The sequence below is a fragment of the Ruditapes philippinarum genome, unplaced genomic scaffold (genome assembly GCF_026571515.1).
Source record: "Ruditapes philippinarum isolate M1 unplaced genomic scaffold, ASM2657151v2 ctg8460_1_1_1_1, whole genome shotgun sequence".
Taxonomy (NCBI): domain Eukaryota; kingdom Metazoa; phylum Mollusca; class Bivalvia; order Venerida; family Veneridae; genus Ruditapes; species Ruditapes philippinarum.
In genome coordinates this window covers 33,510-49,739 of record NW_026858383.1, presented here as the reverse complement: position 1 = coordinate 49,739, position 16,230 = coordinate 33,510, and the positions used below count along the sequence as shown (strand labels likewise).

At 31.8% G+C, this 16,230-nt stretch overlaps 1 protein-coding gene across 1 annotated transcript; it reads left to right on the top strand.

Moving 5' to 3' along the window:
• Positions 1-2,058: 2,058 nt before the first annotated feature.
• On the top strand, positions 2,059-15,826 carry LOC132753037 (sodium/myo-inositol cotransporter-like). Its single transcript, XM_060743448.1, is given in 16 exon segments — positions 2,059-2,249; positions 4,007-4,172; positions 5,147-5,218; positions 6,015-6,119; positions 6,693-6,752; positions 7,535-7,657; positions 8,362-8,467; positions 9,059-9,139; positions 9,649-9,860; positions 10,335-10,470; positions 10,811-10,918; positions 11,734-11,884; positions 12,371-12,539; positions 13,128-13,346; positions 14,639-14,834; positions 15,119-15,826. Coding segments are annotated over 15 exon segments (2,088 nt in total). The 5' UTR covers positions 2,059-2,249; positions 4,007-4,040; the 3' UTR covers positions 15,337-15,826.
• Positions 15,827-16,230: the final 404 nt, after the last annotated feature.

Genomic DNA, 16,230 nt, shown 5'->3' with positions numbered 1-16,230 from the left:
AAGTTCAATGTGAATATCTTCAGTACTTTCAAAGATTAATGTTGCATGTAAAAGTAAGCTGTTAAGTTTTTAAAAAATCATAATATATATAGTGTATTCTGATTGGTTAATTATCTCGTGGCCACGACTTAGCTATCTCGTTCCCATGCACGACTTAGTAACTCGTGGCCACGACATAGTATCTCGTGGCCACGACTTAGTAACTCGTGGCCACGACTTAGTAACTCGTGGCCACGACATAGTATCTCTTGGCCACCCAAACAAATAAAAACAAACAATAAAACAAAGAAAAAAACAATTGACGCATGCGCGGACATTAAACTCGTAGGTTTCAGGGGGTTCATTTTGTGACAACGTGTTTTTATTTTGCCTATGATACAAAAAAAAAGAATATCAAAACACTCTCGTCAATCTGAATAATACTCGAGAGCTATGTCCCCGTGTACAAATCAGATTTCTATTAAATATCGCGACAGACAGTGTGGAAACTGGAGTGCGGGTAACTAATACCTGCACTCCACAACAGAAAGGTCCCCAAACTATCATACAAATAAAGCATGCTCGTTGATTGGCAACATTTTTTCTACGGTTTACTTAATTGTGACAAAAGGGAAAGAGATAACGATAGAAAAGTCATATACAGATGTTCGTAGACTGATTACTTTTTTTCTTGGGTTTCATATTGTGACTACAAGGAAAGTGTTTTCATTTTTGCCTATGATACAAAGGAGAAAAAACACCAAAACACGCCCCTCATACAAAATCAGATATGCTCTTTCTATTACTTATACACAGACACGTAAAAACAAATTTACTCAATTGCTTAAATATACAAGTCATACATTCGAAAACCGTTACAAATTACATGTATTATAAAAGCGCATGCAATTGCCGAAAGAACGCACAAAACCATTTAAAATGCACTTAAATTCATACATTTGTAAATGTTTATAATGCGGATATATTTTTTTTAATTTAAAGGAATGTATTATTATTTGAATCTATTTTGCCAAGGTCTTTCAAATAGAAAGACCTTGATTTAACGTATGAGAGTCCCATTAGCCCATGTATAAGGAAATGTTTTTGTATGTAACTATGAACTATAAATGTTCAAAAAGACGAAATCTTCTGCTTTGTTCCAGATTAATAACATTTACTAAACATAGCATCAAATATTTATAATTTAACAAGCTTTTTACTAACACAGTTAATTTGCTTCTCATTTACAATAAAATTTCAATAATTAATACAGTGTAATGGTAAGACGAATCGTATGGATATTCTCAAGTTACAGTGTCGGACATTTGTGGTTCAAATCGTAATCATTAAACTCGAACTTGTTAAACAAGCGGTCATAAAGTTTACTGACCGATGGTTCTAGTGTATAAATCTCGTTCCACAAATAAGTCTGAAATATTTTTGAATGCTTATAGTTCTAATGGCTTCCCTGGTAACTAGTACAGTGACAGGCCAATGTAAGGTCAGACATAAGCATTGTGCGCTGCTCCAGCACATTTGTCGATATATCCCTAATATTATATGATAGAGAAAAAAAGGAATTTATCCCTAAAACGGTTAAAAATAAAACGGGAAAAAAATGAAAATATTGAAGATTAGTTTGAAATTTAACATGTTCGTGGACAGTACAAAAAAGTACATTTAACGTGGGATGATACAAAGATGAATTTAGAAACATCCACAAATGTGTTCATTGGACATTCCACATATATAGTACTTCAAGTCCATTTCACAAATTAGTTGGGTGAAGATTCAACAACATTTTTACATACCGCCATGGCTTTTCATAACCGGTCTTTGTCAAAAATACATTGACCTACTTTTTTATGAATTTGTAAACAAATCTTCTTGTCAAATAGAGCATGCTTTGTTTACAAAATATACACTCGCGAAATTTAATGTTTAACTATAAACTTAAAATGGTATTAAAAAACATTTAATATATTGACAGTTGTGAAAAATTAAACATAGAGGACTAGACAATATTTACAAATCATTATTTTTTTCACATGGTAAACCAACTTAACAGATTAATGATATGCAAATGTATGTAAACCGTGAACTATATTAAACACTACAGCTAGCTGTACTTTGATTGCTATGAAGAATTACCTGTATAATAAAATTGCAGTGTTTGGTGTTTGTACCTTTTTCTGAGCGGGATGTAAATTTTTAGTGACAGATATTTGGCTGTCAACATTAATAAATATTGAGGATTTCGGAGAATAAACGTATGTATGTTTAAATGCAATTTGTTTAGTTTATGATTAAAGTCAAGTTACGGTTAACAAACATCATAAGATGCATATATTGTATTATTTCTTTTTAACGTACTTACTGACATAAGCATTCATATTACGCATTTCAAACAAATGATTTGTTTTGTTTGTTTACAATCAGAATGATACTGTCACACTGGTTTGATTTTTGAGTTAGGCGTACATGATGAACCTGCATGTATTATTTAAACGGTGAAGGGCTGCCTGTCTCCCGTCTGCGATTTGGAAAGTTTCCTTATACGACAAAGAGCGTCTGTCTTTGGGATCGGGCTCTATCCAAAACTTTTTATGAGAAGATGTGTGTCAAAGTTTCGAACTTGATTAACTCTTAACGTTTTAAAGTTACCCAGTTTGAATTTTTAACAGTTCAGTTTAAGGGATCTCAATACCAAAATATACGTGTATATCATAACCTACCAACAGTATCGAGCCCGGTTAAACTGGACCGATGTCCCTGTCAGACTGGCTCCTATACTGGTTGCAAAAGTTTATCACTTCCGGTTTCAGCCGGGTCAGGGTTCATTTGTTATGAAAGCCGCTTTTATTTATTTCAATCACGAGTCTACAAAACGTTTACTAATTTAATTATAACATGATTTGATACACACGCTATAGGTGGATATTTTAACTTAGTAAACTCGACAGTTCATGCTTCAATAAATATGAATGACTTAAACGCGTCTTCCTTAATGAAATGAATACGTGTATCTAGATATTTTTTTTACGTTTATAGATGAATTATATAATTTATGCACCGATAAGAGTACTTCTATTTTTTTCAAGGTTAGTTTGATTTTGTATTTGATTATAATAAATCTAGTTATTCTGTTTTTCAAATTCTTGTTCGACAAATCTCAAAGATAAATAAATAAATTCATTATTTAATAACTTAATAAATAAATAAATTATTTCATATTCATTTAATCATATTCTATTCTAATGTATTCAAATAAATAAATTAATTAATACTTAATAAATAAATAAATGAGTTCATATTCTTTTAATATATTATATTCTTATGTAAAATATGTTTTAATAATTTAGCCATCGAAAGCTCAATTTTTACCACTTCTCTGTATGGTTTATAGAGGATATTCAAGTTTTTCAATAAATACAGGATTTATTTTCATTGAGTGATATGAAAATAAATATTTCATACCACAAGATGACAAAAAAATCTGCATTTAGAGAAAACACTTGAATTGTCTGTTTTTATATATAAATTTTTCTCTTTTTGACATTTCATAACTTGAATTTTACATATTGGCTGAATTTGGAAGAAAGAAGTCCGGCAAGACACCAGTGAAAACACGGAAAAATATGTTTCACAACAGTGAAAATATTTTTTTACTGTGAAAATACGGAATATCGAAAATAACTTTTTATTTCATCAATATTTCATGTATAAGTATATAATAAAGTGGTGTTATTAACCTCATCGAAATGTAGAGTGCGTGTATTTTACCCACCGTTCGTTTGATGTAATACATTATTGCAGCATCTTCAGAAAACATAAAAAGCGGCATTATTTGTATACCAGCACTAAGCTGATGTTGTTTAAAACCTGTGTCAAAATGAGTTAGTTATTCAAAACGGAGCTTAGAATAAGTAGAATAATAGGCGTTCATGTTATATGAATATAATTTATTTCAATATAATTCAAGACAAATTGAGTAAGCTAGTTTCATTTGTTTTTTTGTTTTTTTAAGGTGACTGAAATCTGGAATATTTTGCACAGAGTCAATGGCTACATCAGAAGAAAGGCTTGCCTTGTTTAAGGCGGAGTACCCTCACACAGATAATGTTTCCCTGACCGGGGCAGATCTGGGCGTGGTGGCCGGATACTTTGTTATCATCATTGCCATAGGAGTTGTGGTAAGTTGTAAAAAAATACAAATTGTAACAATTTTAGATGTTTCATGGTAAAGCTTTCTTATAAAAGAAAGAAACAGTTTGAATGTTAAAAGAAAAATATTGCGTGGTTTAGTGTGGTTAATGCAAAGTCGTGGTTCTTTTTGTGTAACACAAAAAAAATACTTTTATATAGTGCCATTTTTAATAAGTAATCTAGTTTTAGGGGTTTTCCGATCAAATGTTTGCCTTCCCGATTTAGAATTGCCATCTGTTTAATTTTGTTTGTAGTATTTCCTTATTAAATGACATTAATTGAAACAAATTAAAGTGCATAACAAGGGGAAAGAGAAAAAAAACATGTCTGCATATAAAGTGCAAAAACTGCATGGAGACAGTAGTTTGTCATACTTACATAAATATAAATATTACAAGGTTTATGTTGAACGTGATTTGAATAAAGAAATGATATTTTAATTTACACATAAGTGAAAGGAGATAAAGTTGAGCTTCAGGAGAAGTAAATAAAGCGACCATAATGAACGTTGAGATAATTAGAAAGTAGAGGATACGGGTTTGGGCGCGTTTTCGTTGGCTTTTATTCCAAGGTTGAATATTTTGATAATTGTGTGTTTCCCATGTTTAGGTTTAATATTGTAATTATAATATTGACTGATATTGCAGACGACATGCGTCTTTCAACAGTTTTCCGCATGTTACATTATTATTCTTTTAGTTCCAGTAGACAATTTGGGTAAAGTGAAAAACATAGAAAGCCTCTCCACGAAGAAACCTTTTTATTCATTCTTTTTATAACAAATGAACCTTCTCATTATAAGTTATTACCTCCCCTTTTATTTACTACAGAATAACCTCGGTATAGTTTCTACGACAGTCAGTCAACAAAAGAAATTAAACAAACATAACAAAGAGTCAAGGGAAAATGACATTAAAGGATATATAAAGTATCATATTACTATAACATCCTTTTATTTCAGGCAATGTGCAGGTCTAACAGAAGCACAGTTGGTGGGTTCTTTCTCGCTGGAAGATCTATGTTCTTTTTACCTGTAGGTATTTTCACGATGTTAATGTATGTCAAATGGTGTGCTGGAAATAACTGACCATTGGCCATTCAGACAACAGTACATTGTACAATGAAACAATTCTTGATCGTATATTTTAAAGATTTTTTTCTAAATTTATTAAATAAAAATGTTGTTTAATAGTTAAAATATGAATGTGTATGGCTGAAACAAAAATTAATATGAAGTGCTATATAAGTTTGATATTCATTAGAGTTTACATCTGTAGTTGAGTTCTTGCAGGCATTATAACGTGAATACGTAAAACCTGAAACATTTACGAGTATTTATTGCAATGATGGTGTTTCTTACATTACTACTTGTATCTTTATATGTTAAATGTTTAATATCTAATGTTGTAGACGTCTTTTGTTGGCCACATATCATGATATATATCACAAGTAAACTATACCCAGGACACATATTATGATATATAGTCATGCTTTGGACACATATATGATATATTTCACAAGTAAACCATGCATAGGCATATATTATGATACATATCACAAGTAAACCTTGCATATTACTCATATTATGCTATATATCACAAGTAAATCATGATTAGAACTCATATTATGATACATATCACAAGTAAACCATGCATAGGCATATATTAAGATACATATCACAAGTAAACCATGCATATTACTCATATTATGCTATATATCACAAGTAAATCATGATTAGAACTCATATTATGATAGATATCACAAGGTATCCATATTTACAGGATAATGAACATTGGTGCATTTATTATATTAGTTTTGGCTCATTTCAGATTGGTGCTTCACTGTTTGTCAGTAACATTGGGACAGAACATTTTATAGGTCTTTCCGGTTCGGGTGCTGCCCAGGGTATTGGTGTTGGGGCATGGGAATTTAATGTAAGTAATTAGTACAATGTTTGAGAGGAAATACAGAATTTATATTTATGTATAGAATATATTACCAAAATTTGAAGCCCTGAAATACCAAACCACCAGCATAGGGAGCGACCAGCAGTAAAGTGTATATGTTTGCTGATGACATAACTGATCAATAAACAACCATGAAGTCTTGCAAATTAACATCTTTGTGATAATTACACCTAATTCTGAAGAATATTATTGAACAAGGAGGGCACGTACAAAATATAAGGACATAAGCATAGAACACTTATTTTAATGCACGATTGAACATATTAAATGAAAAGTTCCTATTTATTTTAGTTTATTATTCCAATACAATAGTTTATTTTACCTTTCAATCGAAGGTATCTCGGGTTCGACCTGTATTTAGCTTAAACAGAATTTTGTTAACAGTATATTTTATGGAAAGAAGGTAATGCGTCTAATTTCTGGCTTGTCTTTATGTTATGTTGGTGCCGTAATTCAATTGATTATCAAATATGATGATAAATGTAATGTCTTGACATATAATATAAATGGAAACGTGTTTTTTGTTGTTGTTTTTTTCAGGCAATCCTACTTTTACAGTTACTCGGCTGGATATTTATCCCCGTGTACATTGCATGTGGGGTAAGTTTCTTTTAAATTCGTTGTTTTGTTTTTGGTGCGACGAAAACTAAAACTTTAATTCGATGATAAGTTTTGTGGGGAAGTTATCAATCTGAAGAACAAAATATGTTGATATTATATTCTTGACCTTTTTTCAACTTATTTTACCTTTGAATAATATTAGAGAACAAGTAGAACATTATGTTTGTATATATTTACATAGGTTATTATTCAATGCTTGAATATTTAATGGTTTTAACTTTCTCCACTCAAGTATGCCATCGCCTTTGACATCAACGTTCCATCATCATTAAACCAAGATTTAATCATGATAATGAAAATCTGAATTTTATCTTGACTATTTTAGTTTGCATACCTGTCTCTCATTTAATATTCATGGCAAGCTAGTTTTAAATTTAAAAAAAATTTAAATGAAAACTTTAGCACCCCCAAATCTCCCTCCCTTGTCGAAATTTGCAGTTTTAAAATTTAAATAGTTCTCATTTAAAAATATTTTTTTTTTGGGGCCCAAATTGGGGGTTTCTTTTTTGAGTATTTATGAGTTAAAATTGAGCCCCGTCCCGAAAAAAACCAAACCAAAAGGGGTTTGCCCAGAGGTTTCCGCCCAGTGTGCATCGCCCCGTTGTTTCAGGATCCGCTTTTTTGCTATGGTTTCTTATTAAAATGGGTTTGGGTTTGGGCCCGGGGTTTTTCTGGACCCATTTTTGGTGGGAAGCCCCCTATTTTTGGGTTTTTTGTGCGCGATTATAATTTTATTGCCCAAATTGTTTTAGAAAAAAAAGTTTTATAACTAAATTTCGGACGTACCCCGATCCCTAAATATCCCCAAAGCTTTTTGGGGGGGAAAGGATGCGGTTTACTTTGCATTACTGTCTTTAATTCTATACATATTCACAAAATGTTCTGTAAGTATTTGAATGCAATTAGCCATTTTACACTGTAAAGTCATATATTTATAATTTGAAATTATTGCACATTGTTGAGTGCATTTCCGAAATTCTGTAAGAATAGTACACAGATGTGTACCTTTATAACACGAGGCGTAAGACATTAAATATGTCTTGTTGATTTTGTGTCAAACAGGGACTAGTTGTTCTCCGTCATTGGTAAACATGGTGAATTACTTTAATAAACGTCAAACGATTGAATTTGTTTTTTTTTACAAACGTTTATTCATAAAATTTGAGAAGGAAATTATTAAAAATTGATTGAGCTAAATGAAGTCGGTGAGATAGTGTTTAGATTGTCATCACTCAGATTAACTTGCAGTTTTTGTTAAATCAGACGTTTTAAGCAAATAAAACCAGCTATATCTCGCCATACTTTTACTTTATATGGTAATATATCAAGTAATATTCCCGTGGGCAGGGAAACTGGTAAAGGGGAGTGGGGGCAGCACGGCAAAGGGGTACGTAACATGGGTGGAAGTTGATGTAGCGATTATTAATTGCACTATAAACTCTTTACCTATTTAATTTAGACTTCTTTGGCTGGAATTGTCACTTTTGTATGATTGTCACTGCTGTTCAGTGTAATTTAAATTCATTCATACCTACACAGTAAAAGAATTATAGTAATATAATTATACCTGGCATTTTTCATATTTCAGGGCGATCTTTTCACTGGGGCATTGTTCATACAGCAATCACTAAAATGGGATTTATATTTATGTATATTTATCCTAGTCACTGTTACAGGAATTATGACCATGACAGGTACGTTCCTAACATGTTTATTTATTTTGTATTTTTCGACCATGTGCTGTTTGTATTCGCCAAGACTTCCGGTAAATGTATGGGCTTTTCGCTATCCCTTTTCCGTTATTTTCCGCACTGGCAGTCCGTGTGTTACGATATCGTTTTAGCTTTGCTATAGATATTCATTATGAGGCCACATATACATTAAATCTACCAAGTAATATACAGGCTAACCATATGATGAACGATTACTTCCCTAATGACTAACGATTATAAAATCTGCCATATATAATTCAGAATAATTGGAAAAGTGATCTGCCTACTTATAATATGAATTTTTATTAGACTGATTTAGCATTTAAACCAAACCGAACCATCGTCCCTGTTCTCTAAATTAAAGTATTTATCTTACACCATCTTATTGTTCAAAACATACCATTATGATATTGATTAATTTGACATGCGCATGTTAACTTTTTCATCTTGTAGTACTCTGATATTTGAAGAATAGATAAATTTATTTATAAAAAGAATGATTCTGTATCAATTTTACTAAAACAAATTGTATAATTTATCACATCTATATTTTTCGTAATTAACGTGTTACAGGTGGTTTGACTGCCGTTATTTATACAGACACCATGCAGGCCATATTGATGGTTGGTGGCGGTCTTACTTTGATGGCAATGAGTACGTATCTATTGTATATCATTATTTATATCATGTATTTTGTTTCTACATGTATATGTTTTTGGGTGTTTTATTTTTTTTAATTGTTTCTTGTTTTGTTTGGTTTTAGTTGTTGTTGTTTTTGTTGCAGTTGTTTTGGGAGCGGGGTGACTGGGAATATTTGTACATTATATAGATGTTATATAGTTACAGCAAACTTTGTTTTTGATGTTTTGTCAATTTTAATTACCCATGCTGGCAATCGTTAATTCGTATAAACAATTATATTATACATGTACTGATCAATGTCAATCAATTAAAAAAATATCTAAATTTCTTTTTATGTACATTTTGTACACAAGTTCGTGCACAAAGATGCGCAATGACAAAAACACTAAAATGATTATCCATCAAATCAATGTGTAATATTACTTAAATTAAATAAATGCAAGAAAAATACAGTTTTAAAGAAATTGTTACAAAATAACAACTCTTTAAACATAATCATTCATCAATATCTTGAATTTCAGGTTTCTCAAAGATCGGTGGTTATGACGGGCTTGCCCGAAAATACCCGAATGCAACTACCAAGATGACGTATAGAATGCCAAACACCACGTGTCACGAGACAGACCCGAACTCGTTCCGGATGTTACGTGAAGCAGACGATGACTATATGCCGTGGTTAGGGTTTCTGCTAGGACAGACGCCGGGGTCTATTTGGTACTGGTGTGCCGATCAGGTATTCTAACGTAAGCTTAATTTCTTGGACCATATAATATTTGGACCATGTAATATATTGTCTTGTATTTGTATGTAATTGCACTGTACCATTCACTTAAGTTTCTTCAACACAACCGACATTCATAACATACAATCTAAGAGATAAAAGAAATTGTGCAGATTTCTTAATCGTTTGACAAATTAGCATCTTCCTTTTTGATAAAGCATCGTCCGAGGCCATTTGTAATGTATGATTCAAACATCCAGACTTTGAGCAAAAAGAAATGTTTTTGCATTCTCTGTGGAGAGGTACAGATGAATCGGTGAAACAAGCATATAACAATGGTCTAATTCATTTCCATTTTCTTGCAAGGACCTTCTTCTGTGTGGAAGGTGACGGATATATACAACTTTGTTAAAACTGTCAATGCGTTTCTATAAAGGGGCTGATCTCTTCTTTTATTTCATTAATATTTATGTTTTTTCTTGTCAGGTGATTGTACAGCGCCTCCTAGCGGCCAAGAGTTTGTCACATGCTCAAGGAGCCACACTGATGGCCGGCTTTATAAAAGTTTTACCATTATTTATGATGGTGATGCCGGGGATGATCAGCAGAGTTCTCTACGCTGGTAATAAAATATTAAATGTATAAGCTAGTACCATCGGGGCCATGCAGATTGGGATTGGGATGCAAGTTAGAGCTTGAACAATATTAAATCATACAACACATGCAAATCATATATATTGCTTTTAAGTTTGTTGTAACTTTCTCTCTCTGAAATATGAATAAATTTCAAGAGAAACTCAGAAGTAAAATTTAAAGGTTTTAGTTCAATCGTTGTTGTGTGAAATGGATCACTGCTTATCCTTTCGAAAATTTTGAAAGGACCTAAGCAATATATGAAGAAAAACCTGACTTAGCTGCAAGTTGTTGTTAGTTCATAGTTCTTTTTTTTTTTGTTATTACAGACGAAGTTGCATGTGTTGACCCACAAATATGTAACTATGTTTGTCAAAGCGAGGCTGGCTGTAGCAGTATAGCTTATCCGAGGCTTGTCCTCGGTATCATGCCAGAAGGTGGGTTACAAAAACAAGATGTCGTTCAGACTTTTAGAATTTGCTTTTTGTACATATATCGGTTCTTTCCTGCGTTATCTTAAATGGCAATATATTTTGCCAAAATTCTTTTCGTCAAAATTATATGTTTCGGTGTGTACAAATGGCAGTTTTTGAAAACAAAGCAAAAATACTACTGAACGATTGAAACTACTGAAAACTTATTTGCAATTTTAAATGACAAAAATCATAGATTATTTGTAAGATACCGAATCGTTTCAATATATTTATACTATAAAATACATGTCCGTTTAATTTGCAAAATACATTGTCGGTCGTTCTGACAATGCAATAATTATATTTTCCCTTTAAAATAAACTTAAAAATTGTATATATTTTTAATCTTTGACACATGTTTTAGCTTCATACATAAAGATAGCAAATTAACTTTCCTTAAGACCCTTGCCACATATATCTCAATTTTATTTCCGATATGTGCTGAATGTAAAAATTAATGATAAACAAGTTTTGTTGTAAACGAACATGTATATTTAAGTTTAGGTGGTCTTATGTTCAGATTTACGTGATCATACTTTGTATTTGAATGTTTAATAATTTATGTAATCTTATATTCAGGTTTACTTGGTCTTATGTCAGGTTTACATGATGTTATGTTCATATTTAGGTTGTCTTATGTTCAGATTTTACGTGGTCTTATGTTCAGATTTTACGTGATCATATATTTAGATTTACGTGATCATATATTCAGGTTTACTTGGTGTTATGTTCAGGTTTACGTGGTCTTATATTTAGAGTTACGTGATCGTTATTTTCAGGTTTACGAGGTCTTATGATGGCGGTGATGATAGCGGCTCTTATGAGCGACCTTGACTCCATCTTTAACAGCGCCAGTACCCTGTTCACTGTTGATATTTATACTAAAATAAGAAAGAACTGTTCCCAAAGAGAACAAATGCTTGTAGGCAGGTAAGATTTAAATATTCTAATTACTCTATCATTATATGGAGCTACCTTTGTCGGGAGAGTATTTTGAGGAAAGAAATGTGCTGAACAAATCTGCGAATTTTTCTAAATTCAAAAGTTCACCATTTTCATGTTTTAATGTTTAATTCTGCTTAAGCCGGGGCAAGGGGGCGTGGACGGAAATTTGCACTTGACAGTACCGTCCATGAACAGGATCAAGCAAACCGAAACCAGCAACATTTTCAATTTTTCCGTTTTGGACTTTCTTTAGGAATTCCCATTTTCTCTATTTTGAAGCACGTATGTGTAGTACTGTGTGGCGTCTCTAACGTCACGTGTGATTTTATATTCGTGCCCGGTGTTTGTACCCTATGCTCATTGGAATTGATATTTGTTAACTGAAAAACTCCCTTGCCAATGAGGGCATATGGATTTTTGGTTGTTTTTTGAGATACTGATCAGGTTTTACAGACATCATTTTTATTTCAGACTATTCATACTCATCATGGTGGGCGTGTCAATAGCGTGGGTACCAGTGCTAAAGGAGACACAAGGGGGTCAAGTTTTCATTTATATACAAGAAATAACAAATTATTTGGCCCCACCTTTTGCAGCTATATTTCTGCTGGCAGTACTAGTTCCGATGGTCAATGAACAGGTTATATGTTCATTTAATTGATTGTATTAATTATAAACAAGGCAATAGAAATAACTATAATTCACTCATGATTTGACCCTTATGAAAATGTAAATCTGCACATTATACCTCAGTTATCTATTTTAGAATGTCAAACATACGTTTATATAATGGATTTAACAAAAGAAGAAAGTTGCGCTGAATGTGCAGTAATGTGTCGTGAAGCGTAGCAAAATGTAAACCAAGTAGTATTTTGACTTCCATCCAAAATGCTTATTCACTATGATTATACCCCAATGTCAACACAGCAAAAGAAGTAAAACTTAGCTCATCTATGTGCCAAATGAGTATTTGTTTGAAAACTGTATCAAATAACAAAAAGGAAAATTTTGTAAAATTGAAATGATAGCATTGCTGAGGCACAATTGACCGTTATAGCTTGTGAAATTTTCAAACATTCACTTCTTGTGTTTATGTCCAGGACAACTGGAACTATGTGTCTAAATGTCATTTTAGATCCATTATTTGGCTTTTTATTAATTGACCATGAGTTTATGGGGATCAATCTATGAAAAAGACTGTAAAGTATAGTATGTGCTAATTTTACAGGGAGCATTCTGGGCGTTGATGTTGGCTTTTCTAACTGGTGTTATACGGATGATCTTGGCATTTGTATACTACAGTAGTGGAGGCTGTGGTAAAGATGACAATCGTCCCGCCATCTTGAAGAACTTTCATTACATGTATTTCTCGTTATTCATCACACTGTTGACTGGTGTGACGGCTATTGTCATCAGTTATTTTACCGGCAGACCTCATGAAAAATACGTAAGTAGGTTCAACACTGGATCGTTTTCAACTTGATTAAGCTTGACATCATTTTACTGTTACAAATTTAAGTAGGTTCAGCGCCAGGTCGTTTTCAACTTAAATGAAGACTGTCAATATCATTTTACTGCGATACTTATTAGAAATATATACAAGATTTTTCATCTGGTAAACGTCTAGAAAATCCTACTGTATTTATAATGCATACTTGATGTTAATATGTTCAGACCAGGAAACCATAGTGACAATCCCTAAATAAATTACGTAACAGCAAAACATCCTTATACTTTGACAGTAATATCTCCGGTTAGCGTTACCATTCTTCTGATATTTGTTTTGAAAATCGCAAAAGACACTTGCAAACGACACAGAAAAATAGTTAACTTTATCGGCAAAACCTTACTGATTTAATTTATATGACAAACAAACAAGCGCAAATTTGCTTCATTAGCAGAATTAACTGTGTTAAGGATGTGGCAAACCTCATAAAAACGTTATACTATAAAACACATTACAAAAGTCTAAATTCCGTAACATTGATAAATAATGTGGGTTAATTGCTTTGTCGTGTCTGTTGTTTTGCTCGAATTGTCAATCTTAATGCTTTGTCATAATATCAATATATCAGTATCTTTTTACACCTGAGACTAAATTCTTAATAATTACAATTTACCTGTTTAATATATCTTGAGTAAAACGGTACGTTTTTGTTCATTTTCATCTTTATATATGCAAATAAGTTCATGAAAAATTCATAAACAGTTTCTTGTCTAAAAATGCAAATGAATTTGTTTGATAATATGTAAATCGTCTTAATTAGAGATCGTCTTAATTAGAGATTCCATACATTTAATAGGGATATATGTAACAGCTTATATGCACGTTATATAATTGACGAAAGTACACATGAAACAAATGTTCTCCATAAGAATTGTATAAATCACAGAAAAGTATAGGAAACTATTTTTTTTTATAAATAATCATATCTACACATATTCTTATTTTCACCTAAGTTCATATACCAGGTTAAAACGATTCAAAAGTAATTATTCTACGTTTTCATATAATTTTGTTCTATTTTTACGTTTTGATTTTTTCAATCAAGTATTATAAATATGCATTAATTTGATAAAAATATTGTTGTTTGTTAAATACTAACAAAGGTTTCAAAATTTATTTGCTATCGACATGTAAAATGTCTTTGGCCATTTACGTAAAGTATGTATAAATGTTGTATCATTAATTTAAAGATACACAACTTTAAAAAAAAACAACATTTTTTTCTTGTTAAGTTGACACGTACGACATTTTGGACGAGGAAATCAGCTCCGTACATAGAAGAGACAGAACCTGACAAACTAGGTAAAGATAAGGAGAATGGTTTCACAAATCTTGCAGCAACAGGTGATAATAACATGCACGTGTTCTCCGTGGAGGAAAAACATCACTACAGGGACCCGAAACTTGATGAACCAGAAGAAGATAAAGGTTTGACACCTATATCATATCTAAATTTCTAAAGGCATAGAAATTGAAACATGAATTTTAGTATAATCTAAATCCCGCCTATCGGTATCAATAATTAACAAGCACTTTTCGAGTTTCTCACTTCTGAAAATCTCTTTTTTATTTTATTTGTGACGCAAGATTTTTATTTAAACAGAAACACACAATTTTTTTCCTCTCTTTCAATATACATGTATATAACGATTTTCTATCAAATTTCTTATCCTTTTAATAGCATTATTAACATGTTTGTTCTTGCTTTGCAGAGATGCATTGCGCGGAAAAGGCGTTGAATTACGTTTGCGGAATCACGAACGAGGTCGACGAAGAAAAGGAAAGACAACTGCGGTTACACATGGAGAAAGTTGCGTGCCTTGAACAAAACAAATACGCCAAAATAGGCCTAAATATTGGTTTAGTGACAATTTTATCCCTCGGTGTTTTCTTGTATATATTTTGGTCCTTTTGGAAATATGAACCCTGAGCTCGGTGGTGTGTTAAAGTTGTATTTGACACAAACTATCATCAATAGTGTGTTAACGTTGTATTTCACACAAAATATAAAAACTCGTTTAATCAGAACTAGCCTAGTGAAGTTATAGAGAACTATTTACATTCTATATTTGAAAATATGTAACATTGTAAAATTGTTATCTCTTTAAAAAAAAAACTCGCAACAAAAATCTAGATTAGCTAGCACAATATGTCTAAATATGTATTAATATTAAATGATTGATATAAAATTATTCAGAATACAAGTGTATAAGACTTAATTAAAACTGCAATATCAGTATTTTGACATTTTTGGAGTCTCAATATATACATGATTGTTTCTTTCCTTTCTCAAAAAAATAACTTTAACCTTTCAGGCCATGTTGCTTCATGGGAATGTTATTTTTTATACATATCAAATGTACACGTATATGTATTTCTATTAAAGATAAGCTCGAAAATTGCGTTTGATGTTTTTTCTTTCTATATTCTTTTTAAAATCATGCATTAATTTATACCCCAATTTAGTTCATGTAAAATGAAAATGTAGTAATAAAAACAATTAGATTTTAAGACAAGACTTCATTTCTCTGACCCAGCTGTTGATTCATATATATATATATGTACAATTGTTTTCAGTGCATTACCTGGTCCAAGAGTTGAAGATCAGGATCAAAATTAACAAGTGTTGGTGCGACAGCGCTCAACTATTCCAAGAGCTTGATAGTAAAGCAAGAGCCTAGATAATGTAGAATTTTCAATATTTTCTCTATATGGCACTACAGGTAAGTTAAAAGATCGGTTACGACTAGGTTGTTATGGAAATTCAAGGCTTACTTGAACAAGATAATAGCACCTTCACAACAGAGACGATTTATTTTCCAAG